Here is a 20,307-nt window from a genome sequence, read left to right as displayed (position 1 = left end):
CCATTTACCTGCAGGACTCATTCCATTGGTCATGCATTTAGCTCTAGGGTCCTGCAGGAGTGGAAAAAAAAGTTAATTCTGAGAGGGTTACTTAAAGGGCCTTTTGAGCCATCTGTGAAGGGAATCGGGCTGGCAAATTTGATAACTCCTCCAAGAAACCATCTTCATCTGCTTGGAACTGTCAGAGGGACAAGACAAACAAACAAGTTTGTTGTATCCGAAGTCAGTCGGGTCCGATAAGACACAATCTCCTTCGGTTCCTCCAGTGTCTTCGGAACTGACTAGGAGCCAAAAAAGAAACCAATCTTCCTCCTTGGTGCTGGTGCGTTCCGTACTGCAGTCTCCATTGCTAGTCTCTGGCAGGTAGTCATCGCTCGTCCACATATTCCTCTCGATCATCCAGGAGCCTTTCGGATGATGATGTGGAGAGGGCAGTGAAGAGGTTATTTAGGGCACCGGCCTTGGCAAAAATTTTATCAAGCCCAGCCCATATGGACGTGGAACCAACTACCCAACCTACTTTGTCGTCGATTCCTCCTTCGACTCACCTGAGTTTGGAGCTGGAGCGCATGGAAGTCATTGTGGTGGAACCATCTGATCCAAAAAACACTAGTCTCTCAGTTCCGACATATGCTTTGATCTCATCGATACCACCTTCTGTTGGTGGATCTGGGGGCCGACACTCCCTCGTCTGGTCCAGAGGGGAGAGCGAGATTGGACCCCTGTCAGATCCTACTCTCCCACTTGGGGCTTCGGCACCCACATCAGCCTTGGCATCATCGCTCTTGTTGCAGGGGACATCTCCAGGCTCTTCAGAGCCGGAGACTCTCTCGCGCCGGGATCATGGTGCTTTCGAGGTGATGAGTGTGCTGTCTTCCCAGACTGCGCCACCCTCAGCTTCAGCTGCTCCGCCCCCTTCGGGTCTGGTGTCTACCTCCACACTACCCTTCCATCAAAAGCATAGAGAACCAGTGCCCCAGGATGCCCCCTCGGGCAACCCAACCTCTTCCGAAACCTCCCCAGAGTACTCAAGAGGTCCCTTGTAAGAGGAAGCATTTAGACTCCCCTGAGTCTCTCACATCAGCCATGGACTTGGAGGACTCTGAAGGGTCCCCACGTTCCCCCTCAGATGATGTCTCTTTTTTCAGACATCCTGGAATTCCTCAAGCAGAGGGGTGGCTGGAAATCCCTTGCCCCTTCTGAAGATGAGTCCATGTACCTGGAGACATTTGGCTTCCAACCCTCCACCTCTTGGGTGTCTCCTCCTTTCGACCAGCTGCTGGCTGTGGTCAGTCAAAAGGTGTGGAGCTCTCCAGAATCTGTGGAACCAGTTCTGAGGAGGCCCAATAAGTTTATCACAGTGCCAGAGGACAAATGAGTAAAGGTGTTCCAGTTGATGTTACGATTGGCCCCTGGGATGACTTTATGCCCCCCCCCCCCCCCATTTCCACTAATAACCAGAGTTCTTCAGAAAGTAAAATCGGTGGGTTGCAAACTAATCCTCATTGCCCCTTATTGGCCTTGTCAAATTTATTTCCCCTTCCTATAGCCCCATCTCCAGGAGGAGCCTTGTATCCTGAACCCAGTTACAGATCTCCTGATGCATCAGTCAGGAACGCTCCATTCTTCTATTCAGACCTTCAAGCTGACAGCTTGGTTTCTCCACTTCCCATCTTAGCCAGGCTTCCTGACATTCCCCAGCAGTAAGACACATTTTGATCTCTTCTCACAAATCTACAACAAGAAAGCTTTATACTAGTAAATGGAAGAGGTTTTCTTGTTGGGCAGTCAAAAATCATATTGACCCTTTTACTGCACCTATTTCGAAGATCATGGAATTTCTAACTGAGACTTTTAACCAAGTGGCAGCTGTAGCCACCGTCTGAGTTCAGCTGGCTGCTGTTTCCGATTATCATGTTGGAGAAATGGGTTCCAACTTTGTCTCGCAGGTTGTGCAAAGCTTTCTTGAAGGGTACTACCCTACCAAAAGTTTGCTCTGAGTCAAATTTAAATCATTCAGTAGAACTCCCCGTTTTCTTCCCTAATCATGGCAACCACACAGAATGTAAACTCCACCAATTGGATGTTCATACGCAGTTACATTTCTACTTGCACAGGACAAAAGAATTCCGAAAATCCGACCAATTGTTTATATCATTTTCAGAACACCGAAAGGGAACTTCAGTCTCAAAAGTAACCTTATCGAAATGGCTTACAGACACCATCACTTATGTTTATAGCTCGCAGCGCAAACAACTGCCAGGAAAAATTTGAGGGCATTCAACTAGGGCATTATCTACTTCTACTGCATTTCAAGCCAGACTGCCTTTGGACTCAATTTGTGCGCCAGCTACTTGGGTTAATCCGCATACCTTCATCACTCATTACAAGGTAGATGTGGCCTCCTGGAACAGGGCATCCTTTGGTTCCACTGTTCTTGAAGAGTTTATTCCCTTGAGCCATCCAAGAAAGAAGGTGCTGGGGGCTCTGTCCCAACAAGCAAGAATGAAGGCGAGATAGGGACAACATAATATAAAGAAGTTATGTACTCACCTTAACGTTCCATGTTTGTTGTCCATGATCTCGCCTTCTTTCTTGCATCCCTCACCCCTTCCTGGAGGATTGAGAGGAATTATCTGGTATTTGGATATACGTGCCATAATTCCCTTCCTGCCTTATGAATTGTATAGGCTTAGGGTCTGTTGCTGTTGTCTTGGTGGTATTGATAGGGGGGGGTGTGTGTGTGTGTGTGTGTGTGTGTGTGTGTGTGTATATATATATATATATATGTGTGTGTGTGTGTGTGTATATATATATATATATATATATATATATATATATATATATATGTATATATGTATATGTATGTATGTGTATATTTAGTCTAGTGTTATGGGTTATCACAAACAAAATCTGGGTAACTCTCGCTACACATGTTGGGGATAGGGTCTAGCCTCGAGCCAGTGGCAGCTCTCAAGCTTCAGAATGCAGCCGAGTCAACAAGCAAGAAAGAAGGCGAGATCATGGACAACAAATGTGGAACATTATGGTGAGTACATAACTTCTTTTTATATTTATTTGATGTTCACAGACAATTACATTTTTACCTTCATAGAACCAGGGATATCAGGAAACCAGACCAATTGTTTGTTTCCTTCTTGGACATGAAATTGGCTAAACCAGTCACCAAAGTAACCTTGTCCAGATGGCTCACCAGTTGTATTTAGTTTGTTTATAATCGATTGGGCATTGCCTTACTGAAACCTTTATGAACCCATTCAACTAGAGCACTGGCAATTTCATCTATCTTCCAGTCTAGAGAGTCTATGAATGTCTGTGCAGCAGCAACTTGGGCAACTCCCCATACCTTTGCTACCCATTACAAATTAGATCTGATCTCCAGGGGGTAGAGCATCATTCAGTTCAGTGGTGCTGAGGGAACATCCTTCCTTGAGTCCACCAGGATCCAAGGTAGCTGGGGACTCTGTCCCATAGGCTGAGGATAGAATGAAAGCTGACAACATCAGGTAGTCATATACTCACCATAACCTTCCTTCTGTGTTTTCTATTTTCATTCTTCCCCAACTCCCCATCCACCATCCCCTTACCTTTGAACTTCTAGAAGAGTGAGTGTTCTTAGGTCGGCACTTCCCTTGTACTGAAATCCAGATATAGTCTCTCTCTCTCTTTCTGATATTTTATTTTATTTATGTTAGCAAACAAGATCTGAGGTACTTCAGAAGGGTGCATTATGGGTAAGGGAGAAGGTCGAGAGTTTTTTTGTTTACCATGAGCTATTGGAACGGCCGAATTGGATCCGAGGGATCGGATTCAAACCCATAGGTTGAGGAAGAATGAAAATGGACAATACAGATGGAACGTTATGCTGAGTATATAACTGTTTCTAAATCTTCCAATGTATCATTATACATTTTTATATTTCTTTATTTGCTTTTCAGACATCGTATTGCCACACTAAAAATATTTCTTTAAATGTCTAACATTCAGACCAGTTTTTATAAAATGTTCTCATAGTAATATGATCTTTCTATAACTGTATTAGTAATCTCTTTCCTCCTTTTTCTTTCCATGCCTTCTCATTTATCCTTTTATTCCTTTGCCTATTTTTTTTATATATTCCTTGTTTTCCTTTATCTCTTGCCATATTGCTCCCCTTTTCCTACAATTGAATGTTCTGATACTGTAAAGTAATATATTTCAGTTCTATACATACCCCTATTGTATGTCCATGAATTTTTGTCCCACAGTTTTAACTTACCACATCTTTTAACTTTAACATTTTATATAATTTCTTTCTTTTTACAGTTGCCTCTTAAATCACAATCAAAGTCTCCTTTGTTATAATATTCATATTTTTCACTACAATAGTCTAAAGTCTGATCAAGGTAAACTTTGCCTTTCTTTACAGTTAGTACAAGTATATAATGTTACAATTCTATATAGCTGTTTTTTCCATTTTGAATGTACAGTGGTTAATCTTCCCATTTTTGTTAAAGTTAGTAGGCCGCGGTGGTGCAAGGGTTAGTGTTGTTGCCTCACAGAAAGAGGATCTCTGGTTCAGTTCTTGGCTAGAGCGGTGCGGAGTCTGCATGTCCTTCCTGTGGTTAAGTGAATTTTAAAGACATGCAGGTATGTGCAAGTGTGTGTGTGCGCGTGTGTGCCTTCTGTGAAGGTTGGATGCCAGGCTGGCAACTCGACACCATAAAACCTCTATTGCCAATCAATCTGTGGACTGGTGATCCACTGTGGTGACCCCTAATGGGAGAAGCCAAAAGACATTGCTTTTAAATCTAATATCTTTACTGTATTTCTGCAGAATACGGCTATTCCAGAGCTCTCATTTCTCAAATTCCAGACCAGCTTTCCTCCCCATAGTTTCTTTGTTTATGGAATTTGTGTAGTATGTCTTCATTTGTTAAAAATCGTGGGTCTTCTAATATAATTGCATCTATATTACATGTATTAAACCACTCCAAAATTCCTTTTTCTCTTACTGTATTCTTTATACTGTTCACATTTTACAGAAGGCACTTTAAAATGTACATTTTCCCTTTTCCTTTTCTCATTTATTTTTTCTTCTATTTCTGCTTCTAAAATGTCTCATCTTTGTTAATGTTCTTCTCTTTTTTCTTTACTCTTATTTTCATTTTTGCAGTCCATCCATAGATTCCAATTCCTACTCTGTCATGCTGCTATGTAAAGTATTCTTATGACTGTCTGGGGGGGGGCTTGTGTGTTTTGGCTGCTGTTACTGGTTTATTTATCCTTCTGTGGGTTTTGTATTGAATATCTTTTTTTTTTTTTAATGTTATACTGTTGTTCTTGTTGTCCTTGCTTCCTATGTACTTTCTGGTGAGTTGACATTCGAAGTTTCATTTAGGCTGCACTTGTGTAGTCCTAAATGACAAAGTTTACTTTGACTTTTTGACTTTTGTAATATTTCCATTCACATTTTTTGCATCATGTCCCACTTCTCCACAAACATAACGTTCTTTTGTCACAGTTATCAAATGCCATTTTCCACAAAAAAAATGTTTTGAGTTGTCCCCAGTAGTTTACAACACCCCTATTCCCCTCCACATTTATCATGCTTGGTATATGCATAATTTTTCTCTTTCTATTTTTAACATATTACAGTTCCAGTCACCAGTCTATAAATCCCTTTTGTCATAAATTTGCAATGTCCAGTACCACTTGACATAAAGCTTTCAAATGTCCTTTCAAAATCTGTTTCTGTGTTTGAAACTGTACATTAATCTATTTTGTTTCCCCATTAAACACTTTTATCACATAAAAATTCCACAGGTTACAGTCTTTAATTTTTTTCATTTTCTTAAAAAAAATCCATTGGAAAAAAGTCTCAAGTATAATGTCACAAAATGTATTTTTTGTTAATAAGAATAAATGCTGACTGAGTGTATGATTGTATTTTGTGTATATAATTGACTGTATTTTATATGTGGTAAGTAGATGAAATTTGTGCATTTTTTTTGTTTTCAAACTTTTATGTCCATTTGTTTTGCAGTCTTTTATGTTTGCATTTTTCTTACTTCTGTGGTGTGTTTGCTTGCAGCAGAGGTATTTTTGTTAGTGTCCTTGTCTTCCTTTGCAAGGCCAAAAAAAAAAAGAAAAGAAAAAAACACACACGTGAACATGTAGATTTCTTTGTTATAGCTGAGCTGCTTTCTAACTGCTTGGGCTCATGATTACAGCATTGCACTTGAGATGTCCAGCTGTTTTAAGAGAGTCTGTCCAAGAGCTAATCTCTTGTCTCCAAACATTCCATATTAGGTGTTTGAATCCAGCCCTGCCCAGTGATCCCATTATTCGTATGTCTGCTGTCATAGTGAGTTGTCACAACTGTAAGTTGCTGAAGATTCTTCGTAGATGCCCTAGACTGATTTGCTAAGTAATCTTATTTTGCCTGCCTGTTGACACAACAGAATAATTTCTCTGCTCTTGCCTTGTAGTGGAAAATATTTATCATGGTGCTTTGTTGGCATTCTGTTTGTAAGTTTGATAGTTGGCCATCATAATCCAGCATTAAGACTTATCAGATTTGTGAGTGTCTCTCATTTGGTTCTTGTTGATGCCTTTCTTGTTGCAGAAGACAGCTGTCCTCAGAGACAACTTTGTGGAGGAAACCAGGCTGCCACAGAACGTATGATTCAGTTTGGCCGCGAGTTACAATCCCTGAGTGAACAATTGACTAAAGACTTCGGGAAGAATGCTGCTCACAAAAAGATGCTCCAGGTGTGGTGTGATTGACTCTTTACTCAAAATTTAGTAAGTCAAGGAATATGTATATAACTGCATAATACTGAGAACAGGCCAAGGTATGACTGATACTATGTATGTAGCTTCCCTGAGGACAGGAACAGAAAAGGAGGAGAGTTGGAAACCTGACCTAGAGAAAAAGAGCTGTATATGATTAGCATTTCTTTTGGGTCACTAGTCCATGTTTGGCAGCAATCTAAGGCCATCTTTGGAGTAGATATGTGAAAATTAGCAAGTTTTGGTTCTGCTGTCTTGAGTAGAATAGTAGTAATGTTGATAAGCTGCCAGCTAGTTTGAATGCAGATGCAGAAGTCATCTCTTTTACATATTTGAGAAGGTGGGGGATTCATATCCTGACAGGCATCCCAGCCTGTGGTTAGGAACAGGAGAGGCAGACTATCGACCACACACAGCAGAAATATGGTGTTAGTTGTACAGCTGCCCACAGCCCTTTCTAAGGCTGTTAATGACTTCTGCTTGCAGAATTTTCCAGGTGGTGGTAACTCTGGTGGAAGACACTGTAGAGGTCACCTACTGGGTCAGTGGCAGTAAATAAGGTTAAATACTGGAAATTAGAACATTTAAAAATGCTACTTAAACTAAAATAGTCTCTATTGTTTATGATTAGTGGGGCTTGCTGAGGGTATTGGAACCTTGTAAGAGTATCTGTTTGAGGACTAAGCTGATTGTATCAAGTGAGGTGCTATCCATATGACAACACCCTACCTGCTTTTAAGAAAACTGGCCACTTAGTGATGCCACATCCCTTACTTAATACCAGAAGTTCTAGTTGGGGTGATCTACTGTGGTGATCTCTAACACATTAACTTTTTGTTGGTTCTGTGTTTTAGATGTCATCTTTTATCAGTGTGTTTTTTTTTCTTCTTCTCATAGTGGCTTGGTGCAGAACAAGTAATTTTGCTGTAATTTTTGTTTAAAGTGGTCATAACCTGTGCTTGGTCAACTTATGCAGTCAATGCTTGGGTGCTATCAGTTTTGTAATCTACTCTAATGTACCAGAAACAGTCACTGAAATGAGTGGACAGTGTTTATTCTGTATGAGTTCCAGCCCTGAGTTAAGAAGTGGATTACTTGTGTCGTTACAGCTGTCTGCATTTTTAAGATTACTGTAGAAGAGCTGAGCCATGATTTGCCAGCTTAGGCTGACATTTTTGAAGGCATGCTAAGTTTTCACTCAGTTTTCCTCTGGCTGTTTTTTGAATGCTGTATTTACTGGAGATGGTTAGGTTTCATCTGCTTATGTATCAGAGCTTAGGCATCTAGGTGAGGGCTGAGAAGTAGTAGTCTTTTATTTGGCCTTATGACAAGACCATAGTTGTGAGCTGAACCTCTTGTCATTTGATCACTCACGGAGTGTTGCCATTAGGACGTCACTGCCAGAGAAATTTGGCTTCCTTCTGATGTAGTTTGTAATGTGAGGATCTAGTGGTTCTTACTTGGGGTTACCTTTTCTGATGTTCTTCCAGACTGAGTCCTCAGAAGACAGATATTAGGAAACCAAGTAGAGCCTAGGCTGCTTAGGACCTCTGGGAGTGATTTATTCTCTGGACAAGGTTTTTGACTGTCCATGTGGTGTTCTCCTGTTGCTGGTGTTGAGTCACTCCCAAGTATATGTGAGAGATGCAACTATATAGCCAAACTGGAGGCTAAGCTCTCTCAACCCAGTACTGGCACAGCCTGTCAGGAGGAGAAGGTAACCACACACACCACAAATCCAGTCTCACATAGACCTATCGCATCAGCAAACCAAACACATAAACACACAAAAACATACTCGGAGGCTCTAAATAAAAATCTCCCTAAGCAGCAGAGACCTCCAAAGCAGATATCCAAGCAACCCCTACCACGAAACAATACCCACATAGCTCACAAAGTCAGTGTGCCACACAGTCACAGCCCTTAAGGCTAAACAACTCACCTAATACACTTGTAATAGGTGACTCTGTTGTCAGACACACTGACGTCCCACTCACCAGGCTGAACAAGAAGAAGGTCACTGTAAGCTGCCTATTGGGTGCCAGGATCCGCCACATAACACAAGCACTCAGGTCACTCCAAAGCAAGTACAAATATGACTCCGTCATTGTCCATGCTGGTGTGAATGACCTGAGACGTACCTCCCTGGACTACATGAAAAAAGACATAGAGGAGCTCTTTGATCATGTAGCTCAGGCCGGTATGACCCTGACCTTGAGTAGCATCTTAACCTCACCAAGAATGATGCCACAGTATAAAGACAAAATGATTAATTTTAACAATTGGCTAAAGTATTGGTGTCATTCAAAGGGGATCCAGTGTCTGTCAGCCTGGGATAACATGTTCGACAAGCCACGTTGCTTCGCTAGGGATGGCTTGCACCTGTCACCCCTGAGTTTCCGAATACTGGCAAAGGCTCTTGCCTCCCCCTTAGTGCCTTTTTTAGGCAAGGCTCAAAAGACAAATCCACCTCCATAGAAAACACAAAGAAAAAAAAAAACTAAGCGTAATGCTGCTCAACGCCGGAAGTCTAAACCTCAAGATGCACGCACTCTAGACTCTCCTCAGTATTGAGAATATCGATATCTGTGCAGTAACAGAAACTTGGTTCAAGGCTCCCGAGAGCACCCCAGCACTAACAGGTTATACTTCATACCATGCTTTCCGGCCCCAAAACTCGGACCAAACCTCAAAAGAAGGGGGAGTATCCATATTTATCAAAGATACCCACACCTCCAGGTTAGTGGCACTGCATGAAGCATCAGAGACCATCCATGTGCAACTAACAGTAGGCAAAACTGCCTTTCTGTTTGTAGCCTGCTACAGACCACCCTCCCAAACACAGGAACCTCACTCTGCTTTCCTGAGAACGCTGGAGAATATGAAGGTCTCTCCAAACACCATTATATTGGGTGACTTCAACTACCCAAACATTGGGAAAACTACTCAAGCCCAAACATGCTCGCCCAACGGTTCCTAGAATTTATAAACTCAAATACTATGGAACAACTGGTCACCACTCCCACAAGAGGGGAAAACATATTGGATCTGGTCATCACCAACATGGGGTCTCTATGTTCCACACCAGAGGTATACCCCCATTGGTAAGATCAGACCATAAACTAATCTCACTGGACATCCATATTCCGTCCCCACCCCTAGCCAAGGAAACCACGGTGAAGAACTTCTCAAAAGCAAACTTCACACTTCTCGAAACCGAGATGGAATCCTTCAAAGCCCCCGGGCCAGTGGAAAATACGGCCCAAAATGCAGAATCCTTTACAAAAGCATTCTATGGACACCTACAGGAATGCATGGAGCATGCTATCCCAAATAAAACCAAGACTCACTCCTCCAAAGGCAGGAGACCTGTCTGGTGGACCCCGGCCATAAATAAGCTATACAACAGAAGGAGAAAGCTACTACATGATGGAGCAAAATCCCAAAAATGGAAGGCGTCTCTGATCAGTACTAGTAAGAAACTATATTCCCTCATAAAAACATCTAAGGCCAGCTTTGAAAGAAAAATTGCACAAGACACTAAAGATAATAACAAGGCCTTCTTTAGTTATGTCAGAAACCTGGGAGGCAACTCCCAGATATGCTCTGAGTTAGTGCAAAATGACAAAAAATACACTGAACCCACAGACATTGCCAACATCCTGGCAGAATGGTTCAGTGCAAACGTCCCCCCCCCCTTCCCCCCAAAAGAGCAAATGTCTATCCCAAAAGAGTGTAGCCTTCCTGAGATCACAGATGCAAAAGTGAGAGCTGCCCTCTCCAAAGCAAAAAAACACAGCATCAATGGGACCAGACGGTGTCCCAGGCTGCGTCTTAAACGAGCTCCAAGAAGAACTAAACCCTCATATAAAGTCACTGTTCAATCTCAGCCGTACTACAGGATATGTACCCAAGGAATGGCGTACAGCAACAGTGGTCCCACAACATACCCCGGAAACTATCGCCCTATAAGCCTGGTCTGCAAAGCTATGGAGCGTATCATCATGGAAATAATAAACAAAGACATTGGGAACCTCCAGACACTGGATCCTACCCAATTTGGCTTTGTTAAGGGCAGATCTTGCCTCTTGAACCTGGTCAACTTCTTTGAAACAGTTACCAAAGCCATAGATGAAGGGAAGGTAGTCCACACAGCCTACCTGGACCTCGACACAATACCCCACTCGGGCATCATAAATAAACTCACCAGCTTAAATATCAACCCCTATGTCACAAGATGGGTTGCAAACTGGCTCCGGGATAGAACCCACATGGTCAGAATAGCAGGTGCCATGTCAGACTCTAAACCAGTTACAAGTGGCATCCCACAAGGCTCAGTCCTGGGACCTCTCTTGTTCGGTATATATTTCTCAGAGGTACAGGTTAACACGGGAGGACTACGGCTGTCCAAGTTCACAGATGACTGCAAACTGGGTGCCGTAATCGACTCTCCGGCTGACACAAGCATCCTCCAAAAGGGTCTCACAGAGATGGTTAACTGGTGCCAGAGCCATGGCCTAAAGCTAAATGCCAAAAAGTGCATAGTCATCCCCTTTGGGAAAAACAAAGTGCCCACAAATTACCACATAGGTGGTAATCCATTAAGTACGGAAGAAGTAATTAGGGACTTGGGGACCCAAGTAGATAGCAATCTCTCCTTTGACAATCACGTTGCCAAAGTGGTTAGAAAGACCTTCTATATAGCCCACCTTATCATGAAAGGATTCACATCTAGATCAAGAGAGATCATTGTGCCTCTCTACTCATCACTTATCAGGCCCATAATTGAATACAATGTCCCATTTGGGATGTACCTTACCAGACACCTGCAGCAACTGGAAAGACCCCAAAAGTACCTCACCAAGAGGATCAAGGGACTCAAACAGATGCCCTATGCAGCTCGGCTGAAGCAACTCCAGCTCTACTCATTTGCATACCCGCCTAATCAGAGGCGATCTGTGTCTGACATATAAAGCCATGTCCAACCCAGAATTAATGGGCATGCTTCACCTCAGGAAATCCAAATCCCTTAGAGCTACACGCTCCAGGGACTTGAACCTCAACACAGTAATAAATAGGACATGCTGGAGGGACAGATTCATATCCCAGAGGCTCCCCTCACTCTGGAACAAAATCCCAGTCCTTGTTAGGCAGAGCCCCCTCACTGACCCTCTTCAAGAGAAATCTTGACGAGTGGATGGGAGATCGTAAGTTTACCCCTGGGATCTCTTCTGTGTCCCTGCTTGACAGAGGTACAGTAAACTAACCTTAAAAGGGCTACCTTCTGTGACCTACTATATAGAGGCACAGTCAACTAATCTAAAAGGGTGGCGAAAGCCAAACACACTCTGGCTAGGCTTATAAATGCCCTAGGGCAGGTAGCCTAGTATCAACCTATGAACCTATGGAGTATTTGGTGCATGTTGTAGTATGGTGATTACTATCCTAGATGTTTCCAGCATAAAGCTGGCTGATGGGGATTAATTTTATATTTCTGTGTTGTCCTTCCTCCCCTCAGCAAAGGATGATTGCCATAGTGAGATGAGAGGTGGATGACAGTGAGCTAGTTATACCAGGTGTATAGGATATTTTGTCATAGCTCCTTCTTCATGATAGCAGTAGACATCTCATGCTGCATCTGGGTGACTGTATTGCTGGATTATCTGGGAAATATGTGCTTCCACACACTCACTGATATCCAGCTACATGGCTAAGCGCTAATTTGCATGTTGAAGGTGCCTGGTCATATGTTCAGCATAAGATTACTTTTGCTGTAGCCTAAGCTATTAAGAGTTATGTCCTGCCAAGGATAGGACCAACTGGCTAGCTTTTCAAAGCTTAAGGGCACATTCCATACACTTCATGCCAGGAGCACTAGCAGAGCTCCATAAAAAAGGCAGTTAGAGTACCAAAACCTGCTGAGCTTTCTTCTCGACAAAGTGCACCCTTCTTTAGGCCTCATAGCCCCGATGGTCAACTAGTAGTCCTTCAAGGCTGGGCGGAAAAGTAAGTCATCTGCTACAGTAAAACCTTCCGATTAACTTTTCTGAAGAAAACTGGTGTTTTTCTGTTAATTTTATGTTTTATGCTAGGAAGCCTTTTTATTTGGACTGTAATACTGTCATGGGAGATTTTAACTGGATGAATGCTTGTGTCAATTTACTGTGTTTGTATCTGTTTTGGGGCTTTTCAGATATATCGTGTTAGTATTTATGTGTTAAGGGCAGGATTTGTGCTGCTTTTGTTGATTTTTTTTTTTTTTTTAACCTCAGATGTAATTCTTTGGCTATTGTGAGGTTTACTGATTTTCTCAGGTTCTGCATCCTGTCTTTAAGGCTTCCTTTGTAGTTGGACCTACTGAACAGTTAACTGGCCTCCTCATTTCTTCCTTCCCCCTTCCATAAAAAGGAAGGTTGTCAGGGAGTCTTGGAGTGTCAGGCTGGCTGCTGCTTTGCCTCTGCAGCCAACTGGTGACACTGCTGTGGTCAGACTTGGTTTATGGGGCTGCTCATTGTTGTCTTCTGGTCTCTCTGGTGTAGCACCTACACCCGCTAAGGACTTTGGGGATAGGAGCATCATCTGTGACTGTGTAGGGTTGCCCTCTGTAGACAAGGAAGAACCACTCTTGTCAATCTTAGGGGATGAGGCAGGTCTTGGTATGTACCACACACCTGGGAAAGGGAATCTAAGTGCCAGATGTGTGTTCCTGCTTTGGGTCAGCCTTTTTCCAGTGAATCTCCTGAGAAAGGAACAAAAAAGGCAAAAAATATGGCTTCTCCTGTATATGCTTCTATGGACAGGAAAGACTTGCTGGAATATAGCAAAGAATTCATTTATGCTTTTACTGCACCTGTTTCATCTTCAGAAAAAAAAAAATTCTTACTCTGATTTTCATTCAGAAGAGCAGCGACCAGAGGGAGAATTTTGTGCTTCAGGGCTGTCCTCGTAAGCTGAATATTTTGATTCAAAAGAATGTTGCTTCAGATTTCCCTTCAGATGACCTATTATTTCCCTGAAATTTTATCTAAAAAAAGAAAAGTTTTCAGTAGGAACAGACTGAAATTCATATTTCTCAGCAAATATATTCTGATTTGTTATAGTTGGATATTCCACAACCTTCAGCTGTCCTACCTTTTTATCTGCTTTACAGAATGTTTCTTGATGGCTTACTGACAGTAAACATCGTGATCCTTGGAAGCATTATAGGTTATACAGGGTACCTCAGACTCACAAGTACTCATTTTCTAACCCTAAAGCAGACCCTACAGTAATTTCCTTATTCAAAACTGCTGCTTCTAGACAAATTGCTAATGCCAGTCCCATTCTTTCTCTGGCAAGGGTGGGAAAGCTTTTGACAAATTTGAGAAGAAAGTTTATTCTGCCACTTAACATTCAGAATTTTAAATTAACAGCTTCATGAAGTAAGCATTTTACTTCTGTCATTTGAAAACATGAAAAGGTTAGCTGTTAACCTGCCCCTCTTCTGAGATGAAAAATTCATTTAAGACCTCTATTTTGTCTGCTTTTCATGTAGTTAGTGTTCTTATGATGCCACTGATGCTTCTTGGTCAGTGATGAGAAGTTGCTTGGTTATTCAGAATCTTCCTAAAGCACACCTCATCACAAAGGGGTTCTCCTCCAGAAAAAGAGAGGTCATCGTTCCTCTCTACTCATCCCTTATTTAGACTCATCGTTCCTCTATACTCATCCCTTATTTAAACCCGTCATGGAGTACAATGCCCCGTTTGGCATGTACCTCGCAAGACAGCTGGAAAGGCCACAGAAATACCTCACTAACAGGATTACCGGCCTCAAACAGATGCCATACGCTGACCGTCTCAAAAAACTCCAGCTCTACTCCGAGGCGACCTCTGCCTAATGTATAAAGCCATGTCTAACCCATCATCACAATAAACAGAACATGCTGGAGGGATAGATTCCTGTCCCAGACACTTCCCCTGCTCTGGAATAGGCCGCCCATTCATGTCAAGCAAAGCTCCTCATTAGCCCTCTTTAAGAGAAATCTTGACAATTGGATGGGTAATAGGAAATTCACCCCGGGAATCGCTGCTGTGGCTCTGCTCAACAGGGGCACATGAAAATTATTTTCTTGGGTGGCGAAACCCAGGGAACTCGTTTGGCTAGGCTTGTATAGGCCCTAGGGCTGATAGCCTTAGTACATGCCTATGAACCTATATTAAGACTGACATTTTGAACTCTGCGGTGGGCAAGGATGTTCTGTTTGGCCCTTCTGCAGCAGAGGTTTAAGATTTAGTGACAGGGAAAGTTGATTCAAGGGGTGACCCAAAATTTTCAACCTGCCAAGACAAATAAGTTTTCCTTCCACTTCAGTTCCCTGTTTTCAAAAAGCAATTTAACCAACAAGGTGCCAACAAACTGGATTTTAAAAAGCAATGGTAAGGAGGCTCCTAAATGAAGAGAAAAATCTCTCAGTCAAGGATCTCTTGAGCCCCCCCACCCGCTCACCGTGGCAGTCTGTCCTAACATATCTCTTTGTAGCACTGGAATAGTTTTCCTGGGATGTCTGCTAGATTCTGTCTTGGAAAGAACGAGACTTCCTCCAGACAAAGTAAAGATGTACCTAATGTTCTTCCATGGCTTTTCCAATCAAACTCTGGTATCTGCCAGTGAAATTCTCAGGATTTTGGGATACATGATTCTCTTGGCCAGACTTCACACAAGAAAAAAATTCATGGTACCTTGGATCATTCTGGATCCTTTATCTTTTCAGATCCCAGTTGAGGTTATATAGTAGGTAGACCAGCTCTCTCAGAATCCAAGCCTCCCATTTTCTCAACTCACTTCATTGTGCCAGAACAGATGTTTCGCACTTGGCATGTGGTTCTGTTTCATAAGGTGTAAAAGTGCAAGGTCTGTGGAGAAAAATCAGACAAAAGCACATAAATATCAGAGATGTTGGCAGCAACAAAGGCTTTAAGAGCCTAAATCATTTGTGAGCTGCAGGACCTCTGCAATTTTTTGCAGGCACCACCACAGTGGTGTGTAGTACATTAACAGCTGAGTACAAGGTCGTATCCCCTTTATTGTGATAGCCTTGGATGTAACAATTCCTATCGGGCTTGATTATTTAGGCTTCATACATTGCAGCAATGCAACCTTTTTTTTTTTTTAAAAAAGAATGTTAAAGGACAAAGACAGGCTCTCACGAATGGAAACTGCACCGTGGGGTCTTCCAGTATTTAATCCAATTGTGGGGAATACCTTAAATAGATCTGTTTGCCTCCTTTTAAAACAGAAAGTTAGAAATCCTGCTCCAGGATACCTTGCAAACAACGCCTGAAAGACAGATGTGTTCTCATTCCCATGGATGGGAATATTCCCCTATTTCGTACCCTTTCCACTGGTAATTGCATGGGTTTCCTCCAGGTGCTCTGGATTTTCCAAAGACATGCATCTGGACTATTTCTCCCTGGGCCTTCTCTGAAAATGGGCTCTGTCCCAGTCGGACTTAAACAAATGCTGAATAAATAATTCAGACTTCTTATAAAGATTCATAATGACTTTCCAAAATCAATAGTGGTGACCCCCCCCCCTTTGGCTCAGGCAAAAGAGGTTCTCCATTCTTTGTCTGGCCAAGGGCAATTACTACAAACTTCCCCACAGATTGGATTTACGCACACAAGACCAGGTTTGTTTGATTCACCCCAACCTAAGTACTCTTCAGTTGACTGCCTGGATGATAGAATTTTGATACCTTTTAGTACCTTATTTTCAGATCTTGTGCAGCAGGTGCTGAAGGAGACCCAAAAGCAGCTGCTAGGAATTTATATATGCATAAATGGAAATTGTTTTCTAGTCTGTGCCAGTCCATGAACCAGGACCCTTTTAAGGGCTGGTTCCTGATAATCTGTGTGAATTATTGTCATTTGACCTTTCTTACTCTTCTTTCAAGATTAATCTGTCAGCTGTTTCTGCTTGTCTGCTCTTGGATCTCCCTTTCTTCCTGTCCCCAAGTATAGGCATTTTTCAAGGGGGTTTTGCATATCCGTCTACTTGGAAAACAGTTTCTTTTTAGGATTAGAATTTTGTGCGTGAGAAGCTTACTCATTGTTTAAACCAGCTCATCAGGCTGATTTGAGAGTCTTAACATGGAAGACTGTCAGAATTTACTTTGAGCCAGTCCATTAATGTTCCTGTCTTTGTTTTACTGAACCCCAAAACAAAGGTGAGAGAAACCTATGTACTCTATGTCCACAGGTAGCTCATATACTAGCTACACAAAGCTGAATCCTTCAGGAAGTCCGATTGGCTGTTTGTTCCCTATGACGGTAAGAGAAAAGGAAAACCAGTGTCCAAGCTAACAGTTTCAAGGTGGTTGTCTCATGCGATTTCGTTTTGTTATTCTCACTGTAACATGCCACTTCAGGCAGGGTTATGGCCCATTCCACCATGAATTTGGCAGCTTCTGTGGCTGTTTCGTAATGAGTGCACACTGGAACAGTTCTAAATTTCACAGCTTGGTTCACAGTTTATACTTTTACAAAACATAAACTGGATTCCTATTCCATGTCCAGAACAGGCTTTACTAGGACCATTCTCCAGGAACTTCTGGATTCTTGTATGTTTCTAAACTGTGGTAATTTACCCTTGTAGCTTAGGCTACTGCATTAGTGATTGTAATGTGGAACATAGTACAGTTGTGTAAGTAAACTTAACATAACAGTATTTATTCCAGTTAAACATTGTACCAGTTGCAGTCCCTCAACCCCCAATCCCCATTCTTTGGCTGTTTTGGTATTGACAGGTTGTGGGTGTATGTACTCATGTTTTACATTTCCCAGCATTTTTTCATTCTGGGCTGTTGCCTCCATTCTTGGGGGCAAGAGCGATCTGAAGCTTTTTGATGCTGTAACTGCCTGACTTACAGTTTAGTAAGGTTTGCACAAGGTCCTTGTTATTAGAGTATGTAGAAATTGGCCATAAGTTTTGAAAAGCTGATAGGTAGGTCATATCCTTAACAGGTGCAAGCCTAATAGCGTAGGCTACTGCAACATTGATCCATTAGAACATCTACTGTTGTGGTAAGTTTACTTAACTGAACTTTCCCCAGCATCTGTATCTGCTACACTACCTTTGTGGTCTATCAGGTGGCATTTGGGTAGTAAACTGTACCTCTTATTCCCATGGAGGTGAAGACATGGAGTTTTGTCACTTCCATCCCTGTCCGTTGGCTGCTTATTGCACCCAGTATTTTAATTGAATCCAGATTATCCAAAGCACAGTCAAAGCATCTTCTCTTGTGGGTTCTAGTACTATTCCAGGTAGTTGGATTGCTGACACTGCAGTACCACCTTAGGGGCATGTCATCTTTCAGATGAAATGTTTAATCAAGGTCCCATCTGCTTGAGTTGGTGGTAGCTGAGGTGGATGTAAAAGATCCCACAGAACCTCTCTAAAAAAAATTCTTCAATGCCCTAGCCAGATTTCCCCCAGTAGTATAAGTACCACCTTGGACCTCCCCTAAAGAGGCTACTAATGTAGTGGGGCAGATGTGGTCCTGCCTTGTTGAATGGAGTTATGACAGGCCAGGTTTTTTTCTATGCCAGTTTAGATATCTTTTTAATGCAGTAAAAGTTTGCAGACCTAGCAGATATTTTGTCAGCAAGAAATTTTTCAACAGTAGTTTCAGTTGCCTTCAGCGTTCAGCTGTCACCTTCCCTAAGTATTTTGTGGGTCTTGTGCATGTGCACAGTTGGTGTTCAGTGCTCTGTGCACGGTCTATCAGTACAGTATTACTTCCTAACATCTTCATTTCTTGTCATCAGCCATGCAGATGCATTCACATTACAAACAGATTTTGGTTGAAATGTTGGTCTTTTGTGGATTTTGATCAAAAGTTATAAACTAAATGTAGTTGTTTCTAAATTTATATTATTTTAAGTGTTGTGTTTTTCACTTGCTAATCTCTGTGATCCAAGACAGGTTTTTGTCTGTGCAGTTTTTTTTCCATTTCCTGAAGGGCTGAAAGCTGAAGCAGATCTCTTGAAATAATCCTACTTGTAAAGTCTGTGTGTGTGATTGTATATTTTTTTTGTGTTGCTGCCCAGTGACATCACGTATCCTTTGGACATGGGGCGGAGCTTTTTCTGCATTTAGAATGAGATTATGTGCATGCAGGAAACTTGCTTTACTGAACTTTCTTGACAGTACAATTTTCTGATTTTCAAATTATCTGAATAATATATCCTTTCAGGTACTGGCTAATGGCCTGCTGTCTGACTTTGGTATGCTTAAAGGACAATGGGATTATATAATTAATGCTCAACTGCTCTTTTTTTCTCCCCGTTTACTATCCCTGCTATGAATAAACAAAAATACAGCATTTAAAATATTTTAAATTGACTGTTCCTCTCCACTAGAACAGAACCTTACTGTACTGTGGTGGTTTCACTTTCAAAAAACATTTGTCCCGCCCTTGCTGCAGTCTCCAATTCACTGATGTCATCACCACTACTGTACTAAAACCCACCAGTGCTGTGATGTCACAGCTCCCTGGCCCTTCCCCTACCCATACAGAAAGAAAAGGCTAGAACAAGGAAACCATACATGAGTCAGGTCAGCTGTCAATCACAGCAGGAAACAGCTCAAATTACCCTTAGCACTTTGACAGCTAGGGAAGTTAGATGTGAAGGGGGATGGGAGATGAGTCAAAGTAGTACAATCCAGGTTTCACAAAAAACTGCAGTTTAGCCATTCTGAAAAGAAGCAGCAGTAAAAGGCACTTTGAAAGTCTGATGATCTTAGTGTTCCACTGTTGCAGTCATCACACTTGGGTTATCTGCCTGCAGGTAGCCCTCAGTCAGCCCGAATACCAGTCTCTTGGGATTTCTGCGTTGGATGCTGTCACTTCTTCCATGATGTCAGGTCGTCAGGGGTATAAAACAGGCAGCCGACACCATTACACATCAGTCTTTCTTGCCGAGAAGGAGCCCGAAGCAGAAGCAGTTTGCAAGTGCCGTTCGGCCACTACCTGAAATTTTCGTTTAAGTACTCCGTTGGGGATTCTTTTTGCTTGCTCTAACATCAAAAAAAGTTAACAGTTGTCTTGCCTGTAGGTTCATAGGTTGGTACTAGGCTATCAGCCCTAGGGCCTATACAAGCCTAGCCATAACAATTCCCTGGCTATTTCTTCCCACATTATTTACTTTCCTGGACCCCTGTCTAGCAGGGCGACTGACGTGATCCCTGGGGTGAATTTCCTTTCTCCCATCCAATCGTCAAGGTTCCTCTTGAAGAGGTCCAAAGAGACACTCTGCTTGACATGTATGGGCAATCTATTCCAGAGTCTGGGGAGTCTCTGGATCAGGAACCTATCCCTCCAGCATGTTTTGTTTATTGTGATGACAAGGTTTAGATCCCTGGAGCGTGTAGCTCTGAGGGATTGGGCTTTCTTTAAGTGTAGCATGTCCAACAGCTCTGGGTTTGACATGGCCTTGTATGTTAAGCAGAGATCGCCTCTGAGTAGACGAT

At 42.3% G+C, this 20,307-nt stretch overlaps 1 protein-coding gene across 1 annotated transcript in view; it reads left to right on the top strand.

The window, feature by feature from the left end:
* Positions 1–20,307, top strand: part of RANBP10 (RAN binding protein 10) — a 1,949,085-nt gene that overhangs the window by 1,637,811 nt on the left and 290,967 nt on the right. Inside the window, exon 12 of the mRNA XM_044081464.1 lies at positions 6,629–6,774. Within this exon, the coding sequence (XP_043937399.1) occupies positions 6,629–6,774 (146 nt within the window). The remainder of the gene's footprint in view (positions 1–6,628; positions 6,775–20,307) is intronic.

Source organism: Protopterus annectens, chromosome 8.part0, assembly GCF_019279795.1.
Source record: "Protopterus annectens isolate FY-2018-M chromosome 8.part0, PAN1.0, whole genome shotgun sequence".
Taxonomy (NCBI): domain Eukaryota; kingdom Metazoa; phylum Chordata; order Ceratodontiformes; family Protopteridae; genus Protopterus; species Protopterus annectens.
Note: the sequence above shows the minus strand (reverse complement) of the source record. Positions and strands in the feature narration are given on the sequence as shown.